This window comes from Alnus glutinosa, chromosome 6, assembly GCF_958979055.1.
Source record: "Alnus glutinosa chromosome 6, dhAlnGlut1.1, whole genome shotgun sequence".
NCBI classification, from domain to species: Eukaryota; Viridiplantae; Streptophyta; class Magnoliopsida; order Fagales; family Betulaceae; genus Alnus; species Alnus glutinosa.
In genome coordinates, this window is record NC_084891.1 from 4443721 (window position 1) to 4465751 (window position 22031).

Sequence of the window (22031 nt, forward strand, 5' to 3'; positions counted from 1 at the left end):
GGTGGTCCGTTTGGGTGTTCGATTTTTGAAATTAGAATTCAATTCTTATTTGATACGCGACTTTCGAGGTTTGACTTTGTGAAATAAAATTAGAAAAAGTAAAATAAAGTATGATTTGCTTAGAAAAAAGTTGAATGAAATATAATATGTTTTTGTAAAAGTTGAATAAAATATGATATTATTAAAATGATTATTTTAATAAAGTAGATAAAGTTTTATGGAATGGAATGTATGGAATTTTAGAATAGTAGGTCGTTAAAATAAAAGTAATGACTTTTATAATTAAAATTTGGAGAGCCTTATGCTCCATTTGTTTGGGTGTGAAAAATATTTTTTTGTGTTTGATTAAATCTAAATAGAAATTATTTTTAATTTGACTGTAAAAATTTCTTTAATTTTTGGTAAGATTTAAACTCTTCATTCTTGTACGAACGTTTATGAAAATTCGTCACTGTCGAGCATTAGAGTTTGCTGGTAACCCGAATCTACTATCGGATGTTCTCAAATTTTGGTATTCGATTGTCGTAATCCAATAAAAATAATATGAATCCTACTTGCTAGTGACGAAATCTTGTTATCGTTAATTTTTTCATGAGAGTCAAATGCCAAAACAAAGAGCGTTAAAATGTGAATGCTCTTGCCCGCGTCAAAACCAAACTCTAGATCAGTTTGAGCGAGCATTTATAGAGTGGGGACCAACTCCGACCGTTTGATTCGTCGACTACCTCGCCGTACTCTCATCCCGCGGCCAATTTTATATCCACGTCACGAGTTTCCCGCCAACACTCCGTAAAACCCCAATTTTTCCCACGTGGCCGGTTCTTTTATTGGCCACGTCACCTCGCCTTCTCTCTCTCTCTCTCTCTCTCTCTCTGCGTGTTGGTTGCAGAGAGACCACGCGGAGTCACTGCACTGCAAATTTGATGTCTCCGAGTCCGAGTTGCTCTGTTTCCGAAATTCCTCGATCGCTGAGACTGAGAGAGTTGAGAAAATGAGAAGAGCCTCGTCGATTGCTTCGTCGTTTTTATCTCGAGGGTTTGCTCGTCGAACCTTCGAGTCTCGCATCAATGCGGTTCGCTTCTACTCTGATCCATCCTCTCTTTCTTCCCCTAAGCATCCAGGTACTCTCTCTCTATGTGTGCAGTGGATAATTTTAAACCTCAAACTGTGATTTTACCAAATGCTTTTAAAAATTTAAATCGCTGAACCAAAACGGACCATTACTTTTTACTTTTTTTTTTTTTTTAAATTTTTTTATTGCATAAATATACACATTAAGATGTTTGGGAGCTATATTCTAGCCAGTGGCTTAGGATGTTCGTATTGCATTCCACCAACAGATGATAAGGAGGAAAGAGAATAAACGGAGAATTTGTGTGGTACAATAGTTGTTGTTGAAGTACATGGTTTGAGTTCTTTAAGGTTTTCATATTGATTTTCAATTCATTGATTCATCTAGACCCTTCTCAATGACATCTTCTTGTTCTTAATAAGATTATGATATGATATGTTCTCCTTCAGGACCACTGGCACAGTACAGGAATCTGATTGAGCAAGGGAAGCTACAACGTGATCCTTACCAGGAAAGGGTTGCTTTGGAATTAGAGAAATTACTTGGGAGGTTGGAGCAGTATGAAAAAGATATGGAGGAATATCATGTAGGATTTGGATTTCTGATACTATAATACATTAACTGTCGCAATGTCATTTATTTAGACTCTTTAGACTATTTACACTTAGTTTTGAGTGCTTGTGCATCTTCCCTTACAATTTAACAGGTAAAATTAGCTAACTGGGAGAATAACAGGGAGAATGAGGGGCGAAGGCTTTTGATGGAGGAAGCCGAACAAAAGCAGAAGGGGGACATATGGATGTCAGTAGACAAGCATCGAAGTAAATTTCTTGAAAGATGGATGTTCCGGTGAGGCACACTACTTAAGCAAATTCCTATGTGGACGCTTTTTGGACTAATTACCATGTCAGTGATTGCTCTTTGCCATCAACTGCACCTTACAACTAAATTGACCAGACACATTAGAATATCTAATGGGGTGTTTGGCAAACCATAGAACCGGGCCAGTCCTGAACAGTATCATAGGTTTTCATTTTTTTTTTTGGTGCTTTTCAAATTGTGTAAAATCTAGAAGGTGGTTCTTAATTCGTCATTTTTGTTTCCAAAATCAGTGTATGCATGTATCATCAAAAGATTAAAATGTGATAATGGATGGTTTAATCAAACTGTATACAAACTAAAACTAATTGGAACTTGAAAAAGTTTTATTCTAAGATTTGAATTGAACCAACTCTATAGTTTGCCAAACAATCCCTAACAATGAAATGTTGTGATCTGGAAGAAGTAGTAGTGAGGCGTTATCATACGAATTTGTGCCTTCCAAGTTGTTTAGGTTAAATTCTATTTTATATACTATTGGAGCATTTTGAAGGCCCATTAGATGATACTGTTTTTTTCTTTTTCTCTTTTTTAGCTTAATGTAGTATAGGAGCACTGAACAAATTAATTACTGAGGTAAACAAGGGCTATAACCGTTATTGACAAAGATGATGAGAATAGAATATAGATGAGTCAGTTATTGTGATCTTGAATGAACTCATTGATAACAAGTGTTACAGAAGCTGGAAGACTCATATATAAATCCAAAGGAAACTGTCAAATGCTCTACTTAAAGCAAAATGGGATGTTATTAAATTCTGTGGTCACCTGAAGTCGACCTATATATATTATAAAAATGAAAGACCAAGGTGAAAAAGAATTAATGGAATTGGAATTGCAGTTGGTTGCTTGTACGGATGTGATAAGTAACTTTTTTCTTGTCACAGGCATTAATATAAAAACTTTATATGAGAGTAGCATTGCTGAATTGGAATACTAGGTCTCAATTATGTAGGTGCCTAAATGCAACTGTTAACAATTGCAGTAGTAGCTCTTTATATTGTTGTAATCCAATATTAATGGCTGTATTCAATGGCATTTTTAGATTTTATTCCTCCTAATTCTCCCTCATTCAATCACCACAGCCCTCCCAGTCTTCCATCACTCCTCTCCCATTGCTCCACCAACCTCATTTATAGCCGTAATCACTGCCACTGTTGTGCTTCTAACCTTTCGAAATCTCCAATACATGACTGCAGCCTCCTACCATGCACTTGCAAAATTCACGAAGAAACATGTCTACCGTGTAATTTGGGACATTGTAAGTAAGGCGAACAAGATAAAATAGGAATGCATAAGTCTACAAAAAATGACTCTTTAGTATTAAATTTATGGTTTAAACTAGTGGATCCAAATTTATTCAAGCATTCTAGTATTTGAAAGTATACTTCACTTTCTTCTCTGCAGTCTTTTTTTATTTGCCTACATATTAATGGAGTTTCACTTGACTTAGGAAAAAATCTGACAAGGTAGAACCAGGAGTGGGGAAATGGGTTTCATACCTCAACCGAGAGAGGAAGCTAGATTCACTCGTTGGTCGCCGTCCAACTGCTCCTCCAGCCCCAAGAGGACTATATATATATGGCAATGTTGGAAGTGGTAATTTGCGAAATTTTATTAATGTTTACCAAGAAAGCAAATATTTTCCAGCAAAAAAGGGTTTTTGTTTCTCATTTGATTGCATCATGCAACGTATAATTCTGTCATTGCTCAGAGAACAATAGATTGAAGTGGATACAGCCTTTTTTAGCTTCTCTGGACATTTAACTTGTTTGAAATTGGTTGACTCATAAGAAAAAAATTAACTGAAGATACGAGTGTGGATACTGTAGGGAAGACAATGCTTATGGATATGTTTTATAGTGCCACTGAGGGAATTGTTAAACATCGAAGAAGGTATCACTTTCACGAGGTGAGATTTTGGTTGTGTTTTGACAACATTGGGTCAAAGTTCTATCATTATTCTTGCATTCTATGTTGGTCTATTGAAAATATGCCGTTTATTTTGTTTAACTGTTGTATACTGAACACACAGAGTAAAGTATGTTCTATTATTTTTATCTTCAGGCTATGCTTAAAATTAATGAACATATGCATAAGATATGGAAGAATCAAGTGGAGGAAAAGTCTCTGCAGTCTAGCATTTCTAGTTGGATTATGAATCTTCCCTTTGATACAAAAGTCAAGGAGTGGTTGGCTGCAGAAGAAAGGTATAAGCAAGGGGTACAGATGAAAAATATTCTTCCCGCTGTGGCAGACAAGTTTCTCATCGACTGGCGATCGGATCAAAGAGGAGCTAGCATTCTTTGTTTTGATGAAATCCAGGTATGACTTTTCATTTTCACCCTTTAACCTTGTCAATGCCTTGACCAAAGCTCGCATGATTGCTTACTTAAGTTACCAAAAAATATACATACTTACGTTGGTCGTCAACTGCATATTGACTAAATATTGACTGTAGACAGTCAATATAAACAATTGTTATTTGAATTATGTCTAGTATATGTTTTATGTTTTGCCCTGGAGCTTTGGTTTTGAGACCCTCATGGGCTAGACATGAGTTCCAAAGTCTGTCTCTTGAAGTGCAATCGAAACTGATTTTTGTTATCCTTTCCTCAGGTAAATGGGTTAAAGGGCTATTGGCCTTAATTGCATGTTCAATAAGGAGAGAGGAAATTTTATTTATACAAATTTGAGATAAATTTTTCATCTTGTGTAACATTTGATGAGAATGGATGATCTCCACAAGCGTCACATTATAGTGATGGACAGGTGTTATATGTGTAAAAAGAGTGAGGAAAACTCTTGATCACCTCCTTCACTATGATATTGCGAGAAAGTTGTGAAATTTGGTCTTTCAAATGTTTGGAGTAGAGCGGGTTATGCCCAAACGGGTTGTGGACCTCTTGGCGTGTTGGAAAGAAAGTTTTGGTCGGAAAGATTTTAATATTGTTTGGAATGTTATCCCCTCTTATTTAATGTGATGCTTGAAGCTTTGAGGATTGTGAGAGGATGAGTTTGAAGCTATAGCTTTGTTTTCTTAAATCCTTCTTTGAGTGGATCTTTGTTAGCGCCTTTCTCAATAACTCTGTAGATTTTGTGCTCTCTTTTCTCGTTCTTGATCTCTCTGGGTGTTTTTCTCATGCATACGTCTTGTATACTTGGGTTGCGTCCCTTGCATTTTTAATGAATTTGCTTTATTGGTAAAGGAGGCCTTGTTTGTTTTTTTGGGTCCCTGAAAAAGGAAGGGAGAACTGTTATTTGAGACAGGTGACTAAAAAAGAAGTGGGATGTGGTTGGCTCTGCCTGTTTCTCAGAACAGCAAGGGGCGAATTCCTAACCTGTTGTCAGTTTATTCAGACGGAGATTGTCTATCCTTGATCAATATAAGTTATTACCATACTACTGTTGATGATTATGCAAATAGAAGTTGATATGTAAGAGAACCAACAAAAGACCTATGATTGAATAGAATGAATCATATTTTGACAGCTGAGCACTCCTTGATTTTTATATGATGCAGTAGAAATGTTTGATTTATTCAATCAAAATTTCTAAATATTTTATCTATTAGAAGTTGGACGTTTGAACTAGTAAATCTGTCTCTATAAGGTTGAGGTGCATCTTTCAGCCCCTCTTTCACTATTTAAATTTTGGCAATTGCTCCATGTTCTGTTCATATGAGAATATTCACAATGGCAAGTACATGTTGCTGAAAGAACTAGCTCAGTGACTTTGCAACTCATTTTGTGACTTAGATTTCTTGCTTTCTATTACAGACTGTTGATGTATTTGCTATTGTGGCCTTATCTGGAATTGTAAGCAGATTGTTGAGTACTGGAACTGTTCTTGTGGCCACCAGTAATCGAGCACCAAATGACTTAAATCAGGTGTTCACTCAATTAAAATCCTTGAAAAAACTGATTTCTCCTGAATTTATTTTTTATTATTTTTATTTTTTGTAATGACATTTCTTGGCATTTAGCGATTTATATTGATATTATATCAGTTTCGGCTGTTTCTGTAACTTCTTGTGTGAGAATTGATGAAGACATTTTAACCTCAAATTTTTTTGCTAATATAGCTTCAAGTTATCTTATAGAACTTGCTTGATTGTTACAAATAACATCGTCTGCTAGATTTTTGAAAGGGTTTCCAGAGTTTTTTTTTGGTTAGGTACTTATTACTAAGTTCAATTTGTTTCAACAAATTTTTGATGCAGGATGGTATGCAGTGGGAGATATTCCTAAAATTTCTTGCCAAATTGGAGGAGCATTGTGAGATTGTTCTGGTTGGAAGTGAGATCGATTATCGCCGTCTTATATCACAAAGATCTATAGATCAGGTTAGAGATTAGCAGTTTTAATTGTTTCTCTCTCTCTCTCTCTCTCTCTCTTCCATTACAAGTATGGAATCATGATACGCAATTGTGCTGGAAGGAGCTAATCAAGTAAGAACTTCTTAGAGATTCTTAGAATGGAAAAAGTGGGAGAAAGTACATATAAGCTGTGTCATTTGGTGTGTATATAGATATTTCCATGACTACATCAAAACTATAAAATAAAATTAGCATAACCTTTTGATATCTTATAAATATATTTTTCATCACAACATTTAAATGGATTTATCAAACACTGAATTGCCATTCCTAAATTTAGGACTACATATGAATGGAGGTCAGTTTGATGTTTCAATCAATAAATGAAAGCGTGTTCTTAAAGTTTTCGAAGATCAGGGTCTCTCTCTCTCTCTCTAACAGATTCCATGAATGTGTTTTTACATTGGTGTTCGCTTAAGTTTATTTTTGAAGATTACAGAAGTACTTTTCTTATTCATTCTTATCCGCCATTCAGATTGTTTTTCTCTTTGATAGGTAGCTTTATCATTAAAATGCTAAGCTGTTGTATGACAGAGTGACGACAGCTAGATACTCAGCAACTTTGTCTTCCACCTCTGGAAATTATGAAACTTATGGGTCAAATTCAGAACTATTCCAATCTTTTTCACTCTCAGAATTGTAATTGTTTAGTTTATATAAGGTAGGTGAAAAAAATGATCAAGGTTGGCATATCAGGACATAAAGGTCCAAATGGGGTTATGATTTCAATCTTCATATTTAGTTATCAAAAATCCTTGTCTATTATTAAGATAATGCTTGTTCCTTTCCATATTATGATATCTTTCCTGTCTCTTGTTGTCCTATTGTGCCATCAATCACTTCTTGCCAGAGAAATTTCTTTTCATTGCACATGGCTGTACTATCTGAGCCATCTCAGCCTTCTCTCCCATGTCTCGCCAGCTTTTGTTGCTACCTCTTAAATGTTTCGTTCATATTTTAGTTGTTAATCAATTGGTTCTTGTATATCTTCTCGTCTACATGAATATCTTCATTTCTGCTATATTCTTTTTTTAACAAGTTGGTTAGCTCGTGTTAATGCACCATTATCATAGCCGTTCTAGTCATAATTTTTTCCTCAATTCGATGGATATGCATCAATCACACATCATTATGTATACATTATATACAGACATATTTTTCACATATGTAAAAATCAAAACTTATGTATAAACTGTGTGGCGTATGTATTCATGTTTCTTTCTGGTTGTTGAAATTTGACCTGCATAAACACATGCAGGCTCATTACTTTTGGCCTTTAGATAGCATTGGTGTAAAGGAGTTTGAGAAAATATGGTGTGAAGTCACCAACCAATTGGGAGGACAAATCACAACAGATACTATTCCTGTCATGTTTGGCAGGTACTTATTTATCATATATTATTGGTTTAATAAATTTGTCTTATCTAGTTCAAAGACATTCATGTTTTTCAGATCAGAAAATTGGAGGTTCCTGAAAGCTGTGAGGGAGTGGCAAGGTTCACATTCGACTATCTCTGTGGTCAGCCGGTATCATACTTGCCTTTGTATTAGCTTAATTTTGTTTTTAATTTAATCTTAATGATGAATTTTTTGTTAATATGATATTAGTTTTTCTTCCTGCAATACTCATTGAAGCTTCTTATTCTTTTATCTTTAGTTTTTCACTTAACAAGTTAATCTTCCAAACTTTTCGTCCCACCTCTTATAAAGTAGATTATTGCCAAAATTGGAACGATATAGAGAAGGTTAGCATGGCCCCTGCAAGGATGATATGCACAAATCAAGAAATAGTCCAAATTTTTCTTATTAAACAAAATGAAGTAGATTATTTATTTTTTTGATAAGTAAGAATTCATTAAAAAGTGTAGAGGGGCGCAATCCTAGTACACAGGAAGTTTACAAAAGTGCCCCTAATCAGAGGAAAGAAACGAACAAGAAAGTAAAAAATCAGTGAACGACATACTACCCGGGCTATGCGCCGACACCCAAAGATATAACATATTAAGCACATTTCTACAAAGAGCCCCAACCAATATTTCCACATCCTCAAAAAATCTAGAATTTCTCTCACACCACAAGCCCCACAAACCACATAAAGGAACCTGCATCCAAATACGGTTAACAGGACCACGACCCAGCAAAGTGCCCCAACCACTCAATAAATCCAAGACACTATTAGGCATAACTCACTCCACCCTGAACAAGCTATAAAAAGAACTCCAAACAACCTGTGCCATGTCACAATGAAGAAGAAGGTGATCAACGGATTCCCCATGCTTTTTACACATAACACACCACTCTACCACCACAATACCACGCCTACGTAAATTGTCATGAGTAAAAATCTTTCCTAAAGCCACTATCCAAACAAAGAATGCCACCCACTTCGGAGCTTTAATACGCCATATACCCTTCCAAGGAAAAGAAGCCGCCTCGTGACAAACTAATGCTTTATAGAAAGTCTTCACTTTAAAATTCCTCCTCTTAGAAAGATTCCACACCACCCTATCAAGCCAGGATATGACTTCTTTAACCTATGAAAATTTATAAATCTGATGTATTAGTAGCCTAAGCTAGAACAAGCTAAGCTCTAGGGAACTTCAAGAAAAGAAAAAAAAAATGGAAATTCACAGTAGACTCAACGAGAAGAATTATGGTCATGTATTTTAATGTATTTTGGGGGAGTGTTTTGCGTTTTTTGTTTGAGAAAGTGTTTTGATGTGATATAAAAATGAGAATTGTTTTTAGAAGTGAATTTTGGTAGGGTCCACATTTTTTTTTTTGATAAGTTGGTAGGGTCCACATTTGATAAAATGTTTTTCCATTTGTTTGAGAAATCCAAACAAATGTAGCGCCTTGCAAAAAAAACTTGAAAATTAAAAAATTAAAAAGAAAAAAAAAGTGGCCGTGTGGCCACCCTCAGTGGAAGAGAGGGGTGGCCGCGCGGCCACCTCTAGCATGTTATGGTGGTCGCACGGCAACCGCAAGCCTGTGGTGGTGACCGTACGGCTACCTTTGACCAACACAGGGCCCCACCAAGATAGGGCTGGCCGTGCAACCATGCACAGCCACCCCTTATCCACTTTGGCTACCCTATCTTCCTTCTTCTTCCCTTTTTTTTTTTTTTCAAAAAAAAAATCTTTTTAAATAATAAGTTAGATTTTACCTCTGCGAAAGTTAAACATCTGTTTTGTGAAAATATTCCTACAACAAGGGAAGAACACATTTAAGTGTTTTGTATTTTGAGGAGTCTTTTGAGTTGTTTGTTAATGTATTTGTTTTGAGTGATTGAAAACAGAAAACAGAAACAAAAACATTGGCAAACATAGCCATGTTTTTTAGAAGCATAAAAAAATGTGAAGAAGAAGTGGGAGGCCTTTCTCTGATAGAAGTTAACGAGAGGTAAAAATTGCCATAAATATTTCCCCAAAGACGGAGACTCAGAGTGCTTGGCTGCAGAAAAACAAATAACATTTCTACAAACTGCCCTTAAATGGAATCCTACTGGGCAACTTTTTAGCACCCTTTGTTGAGGTGTATGAAACTTATAATAGTTCTTACAAACTCAAGTTTCCCTCCTTCCATCAATATTATAGACGCATAGAAATACAAACTATTTGACAATTACTCTCTTCAACTTGGGATGCACTTTCATGTTTTTTTTTTGGGGGGTGGGGGGGTACTGTATGTCTGTATGTGCATTTGACCTCATTGTTAATTGTCTTTAGGTAGGTGCTGCAGATTATATTGCAGTAGCAGAAAATTATCATACTGTCTTCATATCTGACATTCCGATTATGAGTATGCGCATCCGTGACAAGGTACGTACTGTTTTTACTTGTTAGAGTTTATATGTTTGATTGTCACATGTTTGCCTAAGTTGGTTGAGCTTCAACCAACCAAAAGTGATTAGAAAATAGGCCGAATAATGTTGGCATTTGCCTCTAATGCCAAGTGTGGTACTGAGCGGGGGTAGGATGGAACTAAACAAAGTATATGGGAAATTCAATACAATAATTACTTTCTATCACTTTAAACCTTCAATTTGCAAATTTAGATCCATTAATTGTCAAACTGGATCAGACAAAGCACATAAAGGGTAGGAGGGAGCTTCTAAATTTAGAATGCTCCATCAACTACGATGCTAAGGTTGCATCCACTAGGTGGGGGAGAGGCAAGTCTCACTTTTTCTAGTGTTGAGTGCCTTGGGGGGTTTTTGAGCTTTGCTGCTTTGTGGGTTTTGGGCTTAAGGACTTGTAGGGTTTCGGGTTTGAGAGCTTGGGTTTCCCGCTCGTTTGGAGCCTCTCGTGTATACTGCCTGTGTACTTAAGGGCGCCTTACGCTTTTCAATAAATTATTATTTATCAAAAAAATAAAATAAAGGGGAGAGATAGAGGAAGAAAGCTTAAGACAAAACTGTCCCTGTTAGAATCAGAGCTAAGTGGTCATGATGTCCTCCTTGAACCTCTTCAGCTGGATCTTATAATCATAGTTGAGTTCCTATCTGTTACATATACACTCACATGTATGTATGATAAGAAAGATCGTGGAATTGCTATACACGTGCTTGCTTCACATCTTTTTTCCCATTTAAACAAAATTGTGCTTGCACTTCTCAGGCACGGCGGTTTATCACCCTCATCGATGAGTTATACAATCATCACTGCCGCCTATTTGGTTTAGCAGCAGCTTCAATTGATGAATTATTTCAAGGGACTGAAGAGGGTACACTTTTTGACTTGGAGAGGTAAGCATTTTACTTGTATAGAAAAATCCTAAATTGATAGATAGCCAGTTTATGAGATCTCGATATTTAGCAATGTTGATGTTCTAGGCCTGTACTAGCAACTGCTGATTTTTTATTTTTTGTTCAATACCTTCAAATAGTTGGACAGTAACATTTTAGCTACACATCAAACTGTTTCTCAACGCGCCATTATATACTAAAAGATCATGATGCTTTTATATGGGTCTTTCAGAAAGTGTCAACTACTTAACAGTTCATTCTGGATAAAGGCTTCTTTCTTTTCCGTTCTTTTGTGGAAGCATGATCCTCTACTGAAAGCCTTTCCATTTAACATCTTCAAAGCTAATGGCTTCTGTTGATGATCTTTCTCTTTAGAAAGGCAACTTATGTTTGTTAAAGGACAGTGTTTTCAAGGAATTGGAGCTAAAGCAGTCAGTTCTAAATTATTCTTACCTAAAGATGACTTTTTGCTTGATACTCTGATAGTGGTAGCAGTGTTTAATATAACCTTTTTTGTTAATATAGAACTGCAGGGGGCATTTCTCCATTCACTTCACATTTTTGTTGCTCTTATGCCTTGTTGAACAGTTCCACCAACCAAATTACCCATTATTACTACTAGATTTCCAAAGCCTCAAACAAAATACCATGGAGTCCAAGATTTCCATTTCAGATGTTTTTCAAGTAGTTTTTTCTTGGACGTCATCAGGAACTGGATACTGAATCCTCCAGAAGTCCATTGCATGTAAAAGCGTTGTTTACAATTCAGTTGAAGTACTGTATGAACTTTATTATTTATAAAGAAAGTGTTTTCAGAGTTTAATCTTTATTATTTTCATGACATACAAGTAATTTCTACAAGCCTGAAAGTGCATAATAAGAGACTGATTTAGGATAGTACTGCTACGTATTACATATGTCTTGACTATATATGAATGTACATGTAGGGACAGCTTAGGCGAGAAGCAAGGTTGTTTGGAACCCATAGCATAAACGCCTTCACAGAAGTTGATATTTCTAGTTCCCATTGCATTTTAATGTTTAGTGTACGCATATTGTGTATAAAGAGAATACGGTGACAGATATCACCTGTACTAATAAACCACATAACAGGGTGGAAGTCATCCTGTAACAGCACTTGTTAATCTACTTCAGCTCAAGAAGCAAAAAATGAAGCATGAGTCATGGGCTTGAGTCACAGTCTTATAACTTTCTAGATAGTAAAGTAGCTCTGCTATGGTTAAGTTGCATGGTGCATCTTCCAGAATTTAATGTGATAACTGATTGACGTTTTGTTTTTGCTTCATATAGTTGACAAATTAGCCTGTCAGTCGGTCATGGTTTTTAATTTGGTGGTCTGAGTTTTGTTCTCTGAGATTCTGAGCATGTGTGCTTTCATGCTTCCAGTTTCCAGTTTGAAACAGAGATAGAAGGTGGGAAACTTCGCAGAAATGTTTTAGCAGAAGGCAGCGTGGGCTCAGGACGTGCCCCAACTGGTATTATATCAATGCTATCTGGCCAAGAAGAGATGTTTGCTTTCCGCCGTGCAGTAAGTGTTGTTTTCTCTTGAATGCATTTCCCATTTGGATCTGTCTCTCTCTCGGAAAAAAAATAATAGTCTTATTTTAATTAGTCTTTTTTTTTCAATAAAATTGTTGTGCTTGGTTAGTCTCTTTTTTTTTTTTTTTTTGATAAGTGGTTGCAATTTTTATTGAAAAGTGCAAAGACGCAACCCAAGTAAGCAAGAGTATACAAGAGAGACACCTAGCTAGTAGCCGAAAAAAGATCTAAAAAAAATGTAAGTTTGTAATATTAGAGTCAAAAGCTGCAATCCGATGAAAAAGAGTCTTAAAGAATAAAGCCTTCAATTCTACCAAAGTCCTCTCACGGTCATCGATGCTCCAATCGTTTCTTTCCCTTCAAAGACACCACATAAGGCAGGACAAAATCATCTTCCGAACGGCATCAAACTGAACCCTACCACCAATCGCTTTCCAGCAAGCAAAGAGATCTTCCACCTAACTAGGCATAACCCAGACCAACCCTACACTGGTGAAGATAGTATTCGAAAGAGCACTTGCAATTTCACAATGAAGTAGAAGATGATCCAGTTAGTCTCGATTCTTCTTGCACATGCACACAACTTAACCACCATGACATGTCGTTTTCTTAGATTGTCCATGGTGAGGATCTTCCCTAATGCTACCGTCCAAGGAAAAAAAGTCACTCTCAAGGGAACCTTATTTAGCCAAATACCCCTCCAAGGGAAATGAGTGCTTTCTTGATAAGTAGGAATATTATAGTATGAACTCACATCAAACAACCTTCTCTTAGAGAGTACCCAACAACGCTTGTCTTCACCACCCCCTCTTACTCTAAAGGAATATAACAAGGTGAAAACGAGGTAAAGTGGAAGCTTTGAGGCTAGTTGCTCAATTGCCCGGGTTTCTTTCTCTGCTTCCACCTATCAGTGATCCAGCTGAGAAAGTAGCCGTTGTGCTTCCAGTGCAGGATTCCGCTGGTATGGCAGTTTCCGTAAAGGATATGGATAAGTCTCCCTCTCCGATGAGAGGTTTTCTTCGGTGGGAGTTTCTCAATCCGAGCCCGGTTGTGCAAGTTAATCTTTCACATAAAGTGTTGGTCGTGTCTGCGTCGACTCGTGTTGTTAAGGAAGGTGCTTCGACTCCGGGTTCTCCCACCGCCATTAAGGGAGAGGATTTCAGGGTGAATGATTTGATCCAATCTCAGAAGTGGCCAGTAGATTTTGGTCTATCTAGGAAGGTGGTTGCGTGGGAGTAGGGTGACGAGGTATGGGATGGGGAGGATGGCGACTCCCTTAACCCTTTGGGTGTTTTACCTCCCGAATTGGCCTTGGATTGGGAGTTGGATAGTGATGAGGATATGGATCTGTCATTGGCGATTTTGGAAGCCATTGAATAGGACTTCCATCGGGGAGTTAAGGCAGCGCATCCAAAGATCAAAGGCAGAGGGAAGTATTGAATCTGATAAGCTCCATCAACTACGGTTATTCTAGTGTGTCCTCCCGGCTTAGGAAAGGCAAGGCGCACGTGGTGTAGCCGTGTAGGGTTGGGGTCTCCCGAAGGTTTTGGGTTTGAGGGCTTGGGTTTTTGAGGGTTGTTGGGTTTTCTTTTTTGTTGTAGACTGCTTTGGTAGTTCCTATGTATATTTCTTGTGTACTTAAGGACGTCTTACGCGCCCTTTTTTTTTTTCTTTTTTTTTTTTTTTTTTTTTTTATATAAAATCTTTATTACTTATAAAAAAAAAAAGTGATCCACCTCCCAATCATGAGTTGCTTTGAGAAAGTTAATATTCCAATAGATGAGAGGCACTAGAGAGCTCCAAATAGTTTGCCACTGCAGCTTCCTTAAAATAAGGCTATTCTATACAAGTCCGGAAAAGCTATCTTGATGGCTTGGTCCCCGCACCGTGTGTCATGCCAAAACTTAACTTTAGAACCATCACCAACCACAAGTTTAGTATATATGGCTAGAAAACTCCCCACAGCCTCTCCTGATATTTTTTCAAAGCCCCACCCCATACGGCTCATAGACCTCATTGGAACACCACCCTCCCCAAACACTGCCATATTTAGAGTCTCCAACCAACCTCCAAAAGGTCTCTCTCATGAGCATAGTGCCAAAGCTACTTTCCTAAAAGAGCTCGATTGAGCACAAACAATTTTGAACCCATAACCCTCCTTTTGAGATCGGAGTACACACCTTAGTCGAACTAACCAAGTGATATTTGAATTCTTCACCTATGCTATCCCAAAAAAAATCCCACTACAACTTTTCTATGCGATTGACAACACCAACCGGGAGGGAAAGAAAGACATGAAGTAGGTAGGCAAATTAGATAAAGTGCTTTTTAACCTGAATAACTTTCCTACCCTTTGACAAGTACATCATTTTCCAACCAGCTAAACAACTCTTTATCTTTGTATCTTGGGTTTTTCTGTATTATGGGGGGTTACTTTTGTATCTTAGGTGATTGATGGGGTTTATTATTGTATTTTGGGTCTCATGTGGGTTTTGAGTGTTGTGGGTTTGTAGTTCCTTGTGGGTTTTCTTGGGTTTCTATGTGGGTTAGCTAAGTTGCTCCTGTGTATACTTCCTGTGTACTTGGGGTGCCTTACGCTTTTTTAATGAAACTTTCTTACTTATCAAAAAAAAAAATGATGTCATACTAAATAGATTTGGTCTTAAACGAAGCTCCCAAGGGAAGACCGAGATATTTCATTGGCAAAGAGGATACGCTGCAGCCCATAATACTAGTCAGGCCTTTGGCATTATTGACATTGCCAACTAGAACCAACTTTGATTAGCTAGATTTATCCTCAAACCTTAAACTGCTTCATAGCATAAAAACAAACAACGCAAATTGCAAAGATGATATGCATTTGCCTTGCTAAATATCAAGGTGTCGTCCGCAAACAAAATATGTGAAATATTGATAGCTCCACCACTCCTAGGCCCCGCCATGGATCCTGTTAAAAGTCCCCCATTCACTAATAAGGAGATAATTTTGCTTAATACTTCCATAACAATAACGAACAGAAAGGGAGACAAGGGTCTCTCTACCTCAAGCCTTGGAGCTACTAAAAAAACCTGTCGGAGTTGCCATTCACCAATACAGAGAATTACACCGAGGAAATATAATAAGCTATCCATTTACGCCATCTATCTCCAAAACCGCATCTTCTCAGCAAATAGAAGAGAAAAACCCAATTGACATGGTCATAAGCCTTTTTAATGTGCAACTTGCACAACTCACCTGGCTTTGTTGATCTAATTCCAAGGCACTCGTTGGCAATGAAAACATAGTCTAGAACTTGCTTGCCCTTGATGAAGGCGTTTTGAGGCCTAGAGATCATCTTCTCCACTATCATTTTTTTGTTAGCTAGAACTTTGGCAACAATCTTGTACACTCCCCACACTAAGCTAATAGGTTGAAGCTCCTTAAGGTCTATTGCCCCTGCTTTCTTCGGTATAGGAGAAATGAAGGTGGCATTGAGACTTTTTTTTAAATATACCTCTAGTGTGAAAACCGTGGAAGACATTCATAATGTCTACTTTGAGCACCTCCCAACAAGCTTGGAAGAAACCTATAGTAAAACCGTCAGGACTGGGAGCCTTGTCATAGTTAAAGGCTTTTACCACCTCATAAACCTCAATCTCCTCGAAGGGTCTCTCCAACCAAATGGCCTCGTCCCCCACAATGGACTCAAAAGGGAGGCCATCCAAGCTAGGTCACCAAAATATAACTCTCAGTGAACAAGTTATTATAGAATTGCACAATATGTTCTCTAATCCCTGTCACTGTACATTGGATAAGGATGGATGGGGTCTTGCAGGGCTAACCAATGCCTCCTTATACGACTGTTGCTCCGCCTCCTTCCCTGTTTCTAGCATCATGGACTCCGGAAAACGTTCCTCCATATTTTCCAGTGCATGCCCAAGAGGAGCTTTTCCTATATGCAGAGTTTGGTTACCCCCTCCGTACGGTAGCTGAGAGTCCGATCCAACCCCTTCAACCACCGCCAAACGATATCCCAAAGGATACTGTAGCCTTTCTCAGCTCCTTCACCCAACTGAACCAGCCTTTGCCTTCCCCTCAGGTGTGACGATGGAGCTGCACCACACACCTTTGCCATATTCTCCCACAACCAGATAACTCCCAAACCTGTTTGCACGTCTCTGGATGACAAAAGCTTTAGAACCTACTCTGGAGGTTTTCAAGAATTTCTTCGCGGCGTCTGCACTAAGCAGCTCCTCCACGATCGAGACAACCATTTCAGTCTCTTTACCCATGGATAAAACCCCTGCTTCATTCGAAGATATGAAGAGCAGGGACAACCACCCCCAAAGCAAACTCGTACGATTTTGTTTCTACAAAATACCATCTAGAGAAGACCCATCTTAGCTCACCAAGAAGAAAATGAAAGAGAAAAAGCCACACTGCTGCCATTGCTGTGGAGGTTAATCCTAGAACACAGGGTATCCATATTCATAAATCCACTATACTTGTGCAGCGCGGTTAGTCATTAGGAAAACTTATGTATAGTTTCTTGTTTAGTGGTTTCTGACAAGTAACTTTATGGTTGATCCATGAAATGCATAAATACATACAATATATATTAGAGCTCTTAAGGTGGTTTAGATTCTTTAGAACACAGAGTACGATATGCTCAATTAACCCTGCCGATTTCACCAGTTTACTTGATACCATCTTGTCACCTGACCTGAAAATCAGAGTTGGAACTTGAGAAAATTTTCAAATGCTCATAAATGATCCTTTGTGGTAAATTTTAGTTTAAGGACTACTTAGACAGGACGAAAGGTCAATCTCACTATCTACTAAAATCAAATCATCATCGAGCAGGATCATCTGCACGAACTACCTGCAAAACTTTTTCTGAAGTTAAGATGCAAGATATGTAATGCTAATTTTTATTGTAAATGCTTCTAGTCGGTTAAAAAAAAAAAAAAAAGTTTGCTGCCTCAGTCATTTGCCCCTTTATTCTTTCTATTAATTATCTACTGCTATGGTCTTGGACCTATTTACATGTAATGTTCTCCTGAGACAACATTAGAATACATTTGTAGCTCTGGAAATTTTGTACCAAATGATTGCATACGTATTTTTCAATAAAACTCGCCCTTTTTTTTAATCGTAATCGGTTAATTTTGTTTTCATTTATTTATCCCGCTTACAATCTTTAAAAACAAGAATTGAAACTGTTCCAGATATATGTTTAACAAATGAGCTGTCTGTGCAGGTCTCTCGCTTGATTGAAATGCAGACGCCTTTATACCTGGAGGGTGTCCGTACTCTTCATCCATATTTCCGGAGACCACACCAAGAATTTGAAGATGAATGCGCAAGCACCTTGTAATCTCATTCATCATCTTGAGCAGTACGCTTATTTCAACGATCCAGGACTTCCCTATTTCTGCTATTAATTAAAAATAAAGAATAGAAACCCTTTCTGCCAAAGAGAAAAAATAAAAGAAAAAGAAATAAAGAATGGAAAAGTGTTTCATTGAAGCAATGTACCCTTACAATCTGACATGATTTACAAGTACATTTGAATGGGGATCTATAACAATTAGCTAGCAATTTGGACAGTTATTATAAGAGAGCCAATGTGAAACTTAGTAGTCCAAGTTAATTTTGGGATGTTAAGTCACCTACCCGAACAGTTGGGTCCTGTTCGAATGATAGAGTTTGCATTCGAATGAGAACATCATAAAATGCCCTTAGTTAGTCCTCAGATGCCTTGATCGTAGGCTGTTTGAGCGAGGCCATGGCAGAGTGCCCAAGTCCACGTTCGCATCGCGTTCGAACAAGATCGCTCAGGGTTGAAGAATGGAAAAACTTTTGAGAAGAGAAAAAAAAAAAAGGTTAGGGTTTTAAATGAGAGGTTTTGTAAGAGAGTTTGAAAAATGATTTAAATTCAAATTATGACCTAGGAATATGAGAGTTTAGAACTGTAGTCAACGATAGAAAATAAATCACAGGATATCGATCCCATGAAGGATTTAAGCTAAAATGTCACTGTTGCGTATCATCCTACTATTGCGATCTCGATCCCATGAAAATTCTCTTGACATATATACACGACCCTACAATTGCATCACAAAATCTTCTCCATTAGAAAGGTCTCATTTCAAAACCTCATCATAGTGCCTAAACCCCGAAAATCGTACTCTGCCCAAGCATCGTTCGATTGTTCTTAGGACCGCTTGATCGTTCTACAATCTGCCATAATTTTTTTATGAATAGAAACTTTAGGACTCCAAAATGTCTTTTCTTTAACCTATCTAGCTCGACCCAAGGCCCAAATTAATTTTTTATGCTATCCTATGTACAAATAGAACTCAAACACCAAAGCCTAAACCCAAAGATCCAACATTTCTTTTAAAAGACAAGGCTTTCCTTCACCACACTTCAAAAATACAACGGATCTACATATCAACACTGTAAAAACAGTAGTAGATTTATTCTTGAACAATATAGAAAACAAAATAGCTCAAAGTATCCATAGAACTCCAACTCTCTAACCCTAAAATCATCATTAATTCATAATAACTCTAATCCCGTTTTTCATTCTCCTACAATATTCCTTCACCATATACTCCCAAAGTCTCAAGCTTTTTTTTTTTGTCTTTTCATGGAGGAGACCTTCTCCTTTACCATTCTCACCAAATACACTCACACACCACATAAATTTCGAAATTGTAGATCTGTGTACTATAAATCATTTGAGACTTCAAAAAACTTAAAGAGAAGAGTGTCAGTATCTTACCCTTGAAGTTTGCTCAAAGCACACTCCATTTTCTTTTCTCAAATCTCTCAATTTCCATTCCATCTCTCTCTCTCTCTCTCTCTCTCTCACAGAGGGTTGTTGGTTCATGTTTTGAAGTTTGAGGGTGCACACAGTGAAGCCCCAACCCTAAACCTCAATTTGATAGCTCAAAAAAGTGACATTTTCATGTTCTAGGTTACCATTGTTCAATCGGTGCTCCAAAACGATAGATCGTTTCTCCAGACCGTTAGATCGTTTTCCCAAATAATATTGTGCATTGTTTAGAAAAATGGGCATAACTTTTGATATGAGTCTCAGGATTGCACATGTGATCCCATTCCGGAAAGCTATTTTAGAAATGCACGTTGTGGTCATCATTCTAAGCTTTGTAAGGGTCATTTTAGGGTTAAAAAATTCCAATATTTTCCCATCTAAGATAATGTTTTCAATGTTTTCTTACCCTTTCGGAAACTTACCTCAACTTCCGCACCTTAATCGCTCCAATAATAAATTTTATAATAATTCTCATTTAGTTACCACATATCTCCATTGGATTGAACAGCATTACACTCAGTTTGACATTTTTAATCTGTGATTTTGAAGTTGGGTGTTACATTTAATGCACACTGTCTCCTGATTAGAGTGGAGCACATTGTCTCATGGGAAGCCCGATGACCTACTCGACACCTCGAGACCTGCACCCCTTTCTCATTTTCTGCCCGAATTCTTTCAAATTCGAGTTAAAAATTCCACGACATCCCAATCCATTTCAATGAGCCAAGTTTTATTATTTTGTTATAATAAAATGAAATATGATGTTTTGCCACCTAAAGACACAACTATTGACTCTCTTCTTCTTCTTTTTTTTTTTTTTCTTTTTTTTTTTCTGTTATTAAAAAAAAAAAAAATCACAAAACCATGTAAATGGGTTGGGGTCTGGTTTTATGGTTTTTTTTAAAAAAAATTTTTATTTAAAAAAAAAATTAATAATTGTATCTTTGGATGGCAAAATATCATACCTCTAATAAAATACAAAATGAAAACCTGGCCTTACTATTTCAGCAAAAAAGAGAATACTAAATTGATAAAAGTGTGTATTTTATTCTTTTCAGCAATATCCCTCATACAATATGACACAATTGGAAGGTGCCTTTAGAGAAAGTATACTTTCTCTAGAAAATTGAATGTGGAACACTATCTAGAAAATTGAAATCCATGTCTTGAAACATGTACTGGACGCAAGATTTTCTTGCAACTGAGGCTTGAAATCCAAGCTTGGACCTACTCGATCCAACTAAATCCTACAAACAAAAAATACAACATATATATATATATATATATATATATATATCAGCACCATAATTCATGTACGCTACCTAAATATGTGTGTCATGTTTGGTAGTTAAAATGTTGGTCCTAATTAAGGCTTAAATTCAAAATTGGTCAACGTGGTTAATTTTTATGTTTATCAAAATATTTCTTGGGTTTTAAAAAGTGGTAAAATTTGTCCTTGATTTTTTTTTTTTTTTTTGAATTTAGAAGATTAATCTTTTCGTCTACCTACCATTAGGTCTGCCTGTCACCTAGCTATACAAAAAAACAAAACAAAACAAAGAAGCTACGCAAAACCTATACAATGTTGTCATGTTAATTTATCCCCTAAGAAAAGGAGAAGGGGGTGGCAGTGAAAAAAATTTCTTTCGTGTTGGGTCGGTCATGAGGGACATCACCCTCTGACTACTTATGCAGGGTAGATGGTGATCGAGTCACAGGAGTCTCTCGGGACCAACTCCATCCATGCTCGAAATCTACACTGTGGCCCTTACCACCCGTCCAAAGATGGGAAATGGTGGGTTATGGGGGATCGACACCCCACTCCCGCAACCACCTGTGGTGGGTGGGGGTTTCCAGAGATCCACCTCTCTGGGATGGGGGGTGAGTCGCTGAAGAACCCCATCACCACTTGTGATCAAGAGGATTTTTCTTATCGCCACCCCTTTCTTCTTCTTTTGTAGGAGATATGCTGATATGACAAAGATGTACCCATGACAACGTTTTATTTATATGCCCTAGTGTTGGCCCCAGGCCACCATGTTTTTTCCAAATTTTTTTAAAAATATTCTTATTATCTTTTGAAAAATAAAATTTTCACCCTGAAAGAGGCGATGATTAATCTTATAAACTTAAAAACAAAAGAAGACCATTAATTTGTAAAATCTAAAAAGTATTAATTTGTAAGCCCCATATATATATATATATGCATGGTAAAAGGCAATATATATATTACGTACTGTATATACTCGACGTTGATTTTGACGTCGGGAGATGTGGAGAGGGCGTTAAAGGCAGTATCCGACAGGGTCATCGTCGCCGGGCACGGGTCGGTTCGACAAAAATCAACTATCTTCACGACAATCGGTATTCCAGGCTTGCAGGGACGGTTTGGGCCACTGAGGCACCGTATCTGGTATTTCCGACCGCATGCCCCTCCATTGTCCCACAACCCTACGCTCACAGCACCAAAATATCCATCCGAAGGGAACTGATTCTGGTCCTCACCGTTGCATTTCGTTGCTTTATATATATATCAACAAATTAAGTAAGAAATCATTTTTCACAACAATAT

At 37.3% G+C, this 22031-nt stretch overlaps 1 protein-coding gene and 1 non-coding gene across 3 annotated transcripts; both read left to right on the forward strand.

Annotated features, from left to right (window-relative positions):
* Positions 1-848: 848 nt before the first annotated feature.
* Positions 849-18148, forward strand: LOC133870928 (uncharacterized). 2 transcript variants are annotated; one of them, XM_062308212.1, is made up of 14 exons: positions 849-1121; positions 1522-1658; positions 1779-1921; positions 3405-3550; positions 3784-3863; positions 4019-4276; positions 5731-5841; positions 6174-6296; positions 7588-7709; positions 7787-7856; positions 10058-10150; positions 10949-11076; positions 12484-12625; positions 17876-18148. In XM_062308212.1, exons 1-14 carry the CDS (start codon positions 992-994, stop codon positions 17990-17992), a joined length of 1800 nt encoding a protein of 599 aa, XP_062164196.1. In that variant the 5' UTR covers positions 849-991; the 3' UTR covers positions 17993-18148. The 2 variants fall into 2 exon arrangements, with proteins under 2 accessions (XP_062164196.1, XP_062164195.1); XM_062308211.1 differs by having other exon boundaries at positions 979-1121; positions 1808-1921.
* LOC133872085 (U6 spliceosomal RNA) lies at positions 8029-8131 on the forward strand. The gene has a single exon (XR_009900935.1). It is a non-coding gene; the product is annotated as a U6 spliceosomal RNA (small nuclear RNA).
* Positions 18149-22031: the final 3883 nt, after the last annotated feature.

Bases quoted from the DNA above. Each gene is read 5' to 3' on its own strand.
- LOC133870928 (XM_062308212.1), top strand. From the start codon at position 992: ATGAGAAGAGCCTCGTCGATTGCTTCGTCGTTTTTATCTCGAGGGTTT. The intron at 5,842-6,173 runs GTGTTCACTCAA...TTTTTGATGCAG, and splicing joins CACCAAATGACTTAAATCAG to GATGGTATGCAGTGGGAGAT. The intron at 7,710-7,786 runs GTACTTATTTAT...TTTTCAGATCAG, and splicing joins ATTCCTGTCATGTTTGGCAG to AAAATTGGAGGTTCCTGAAA.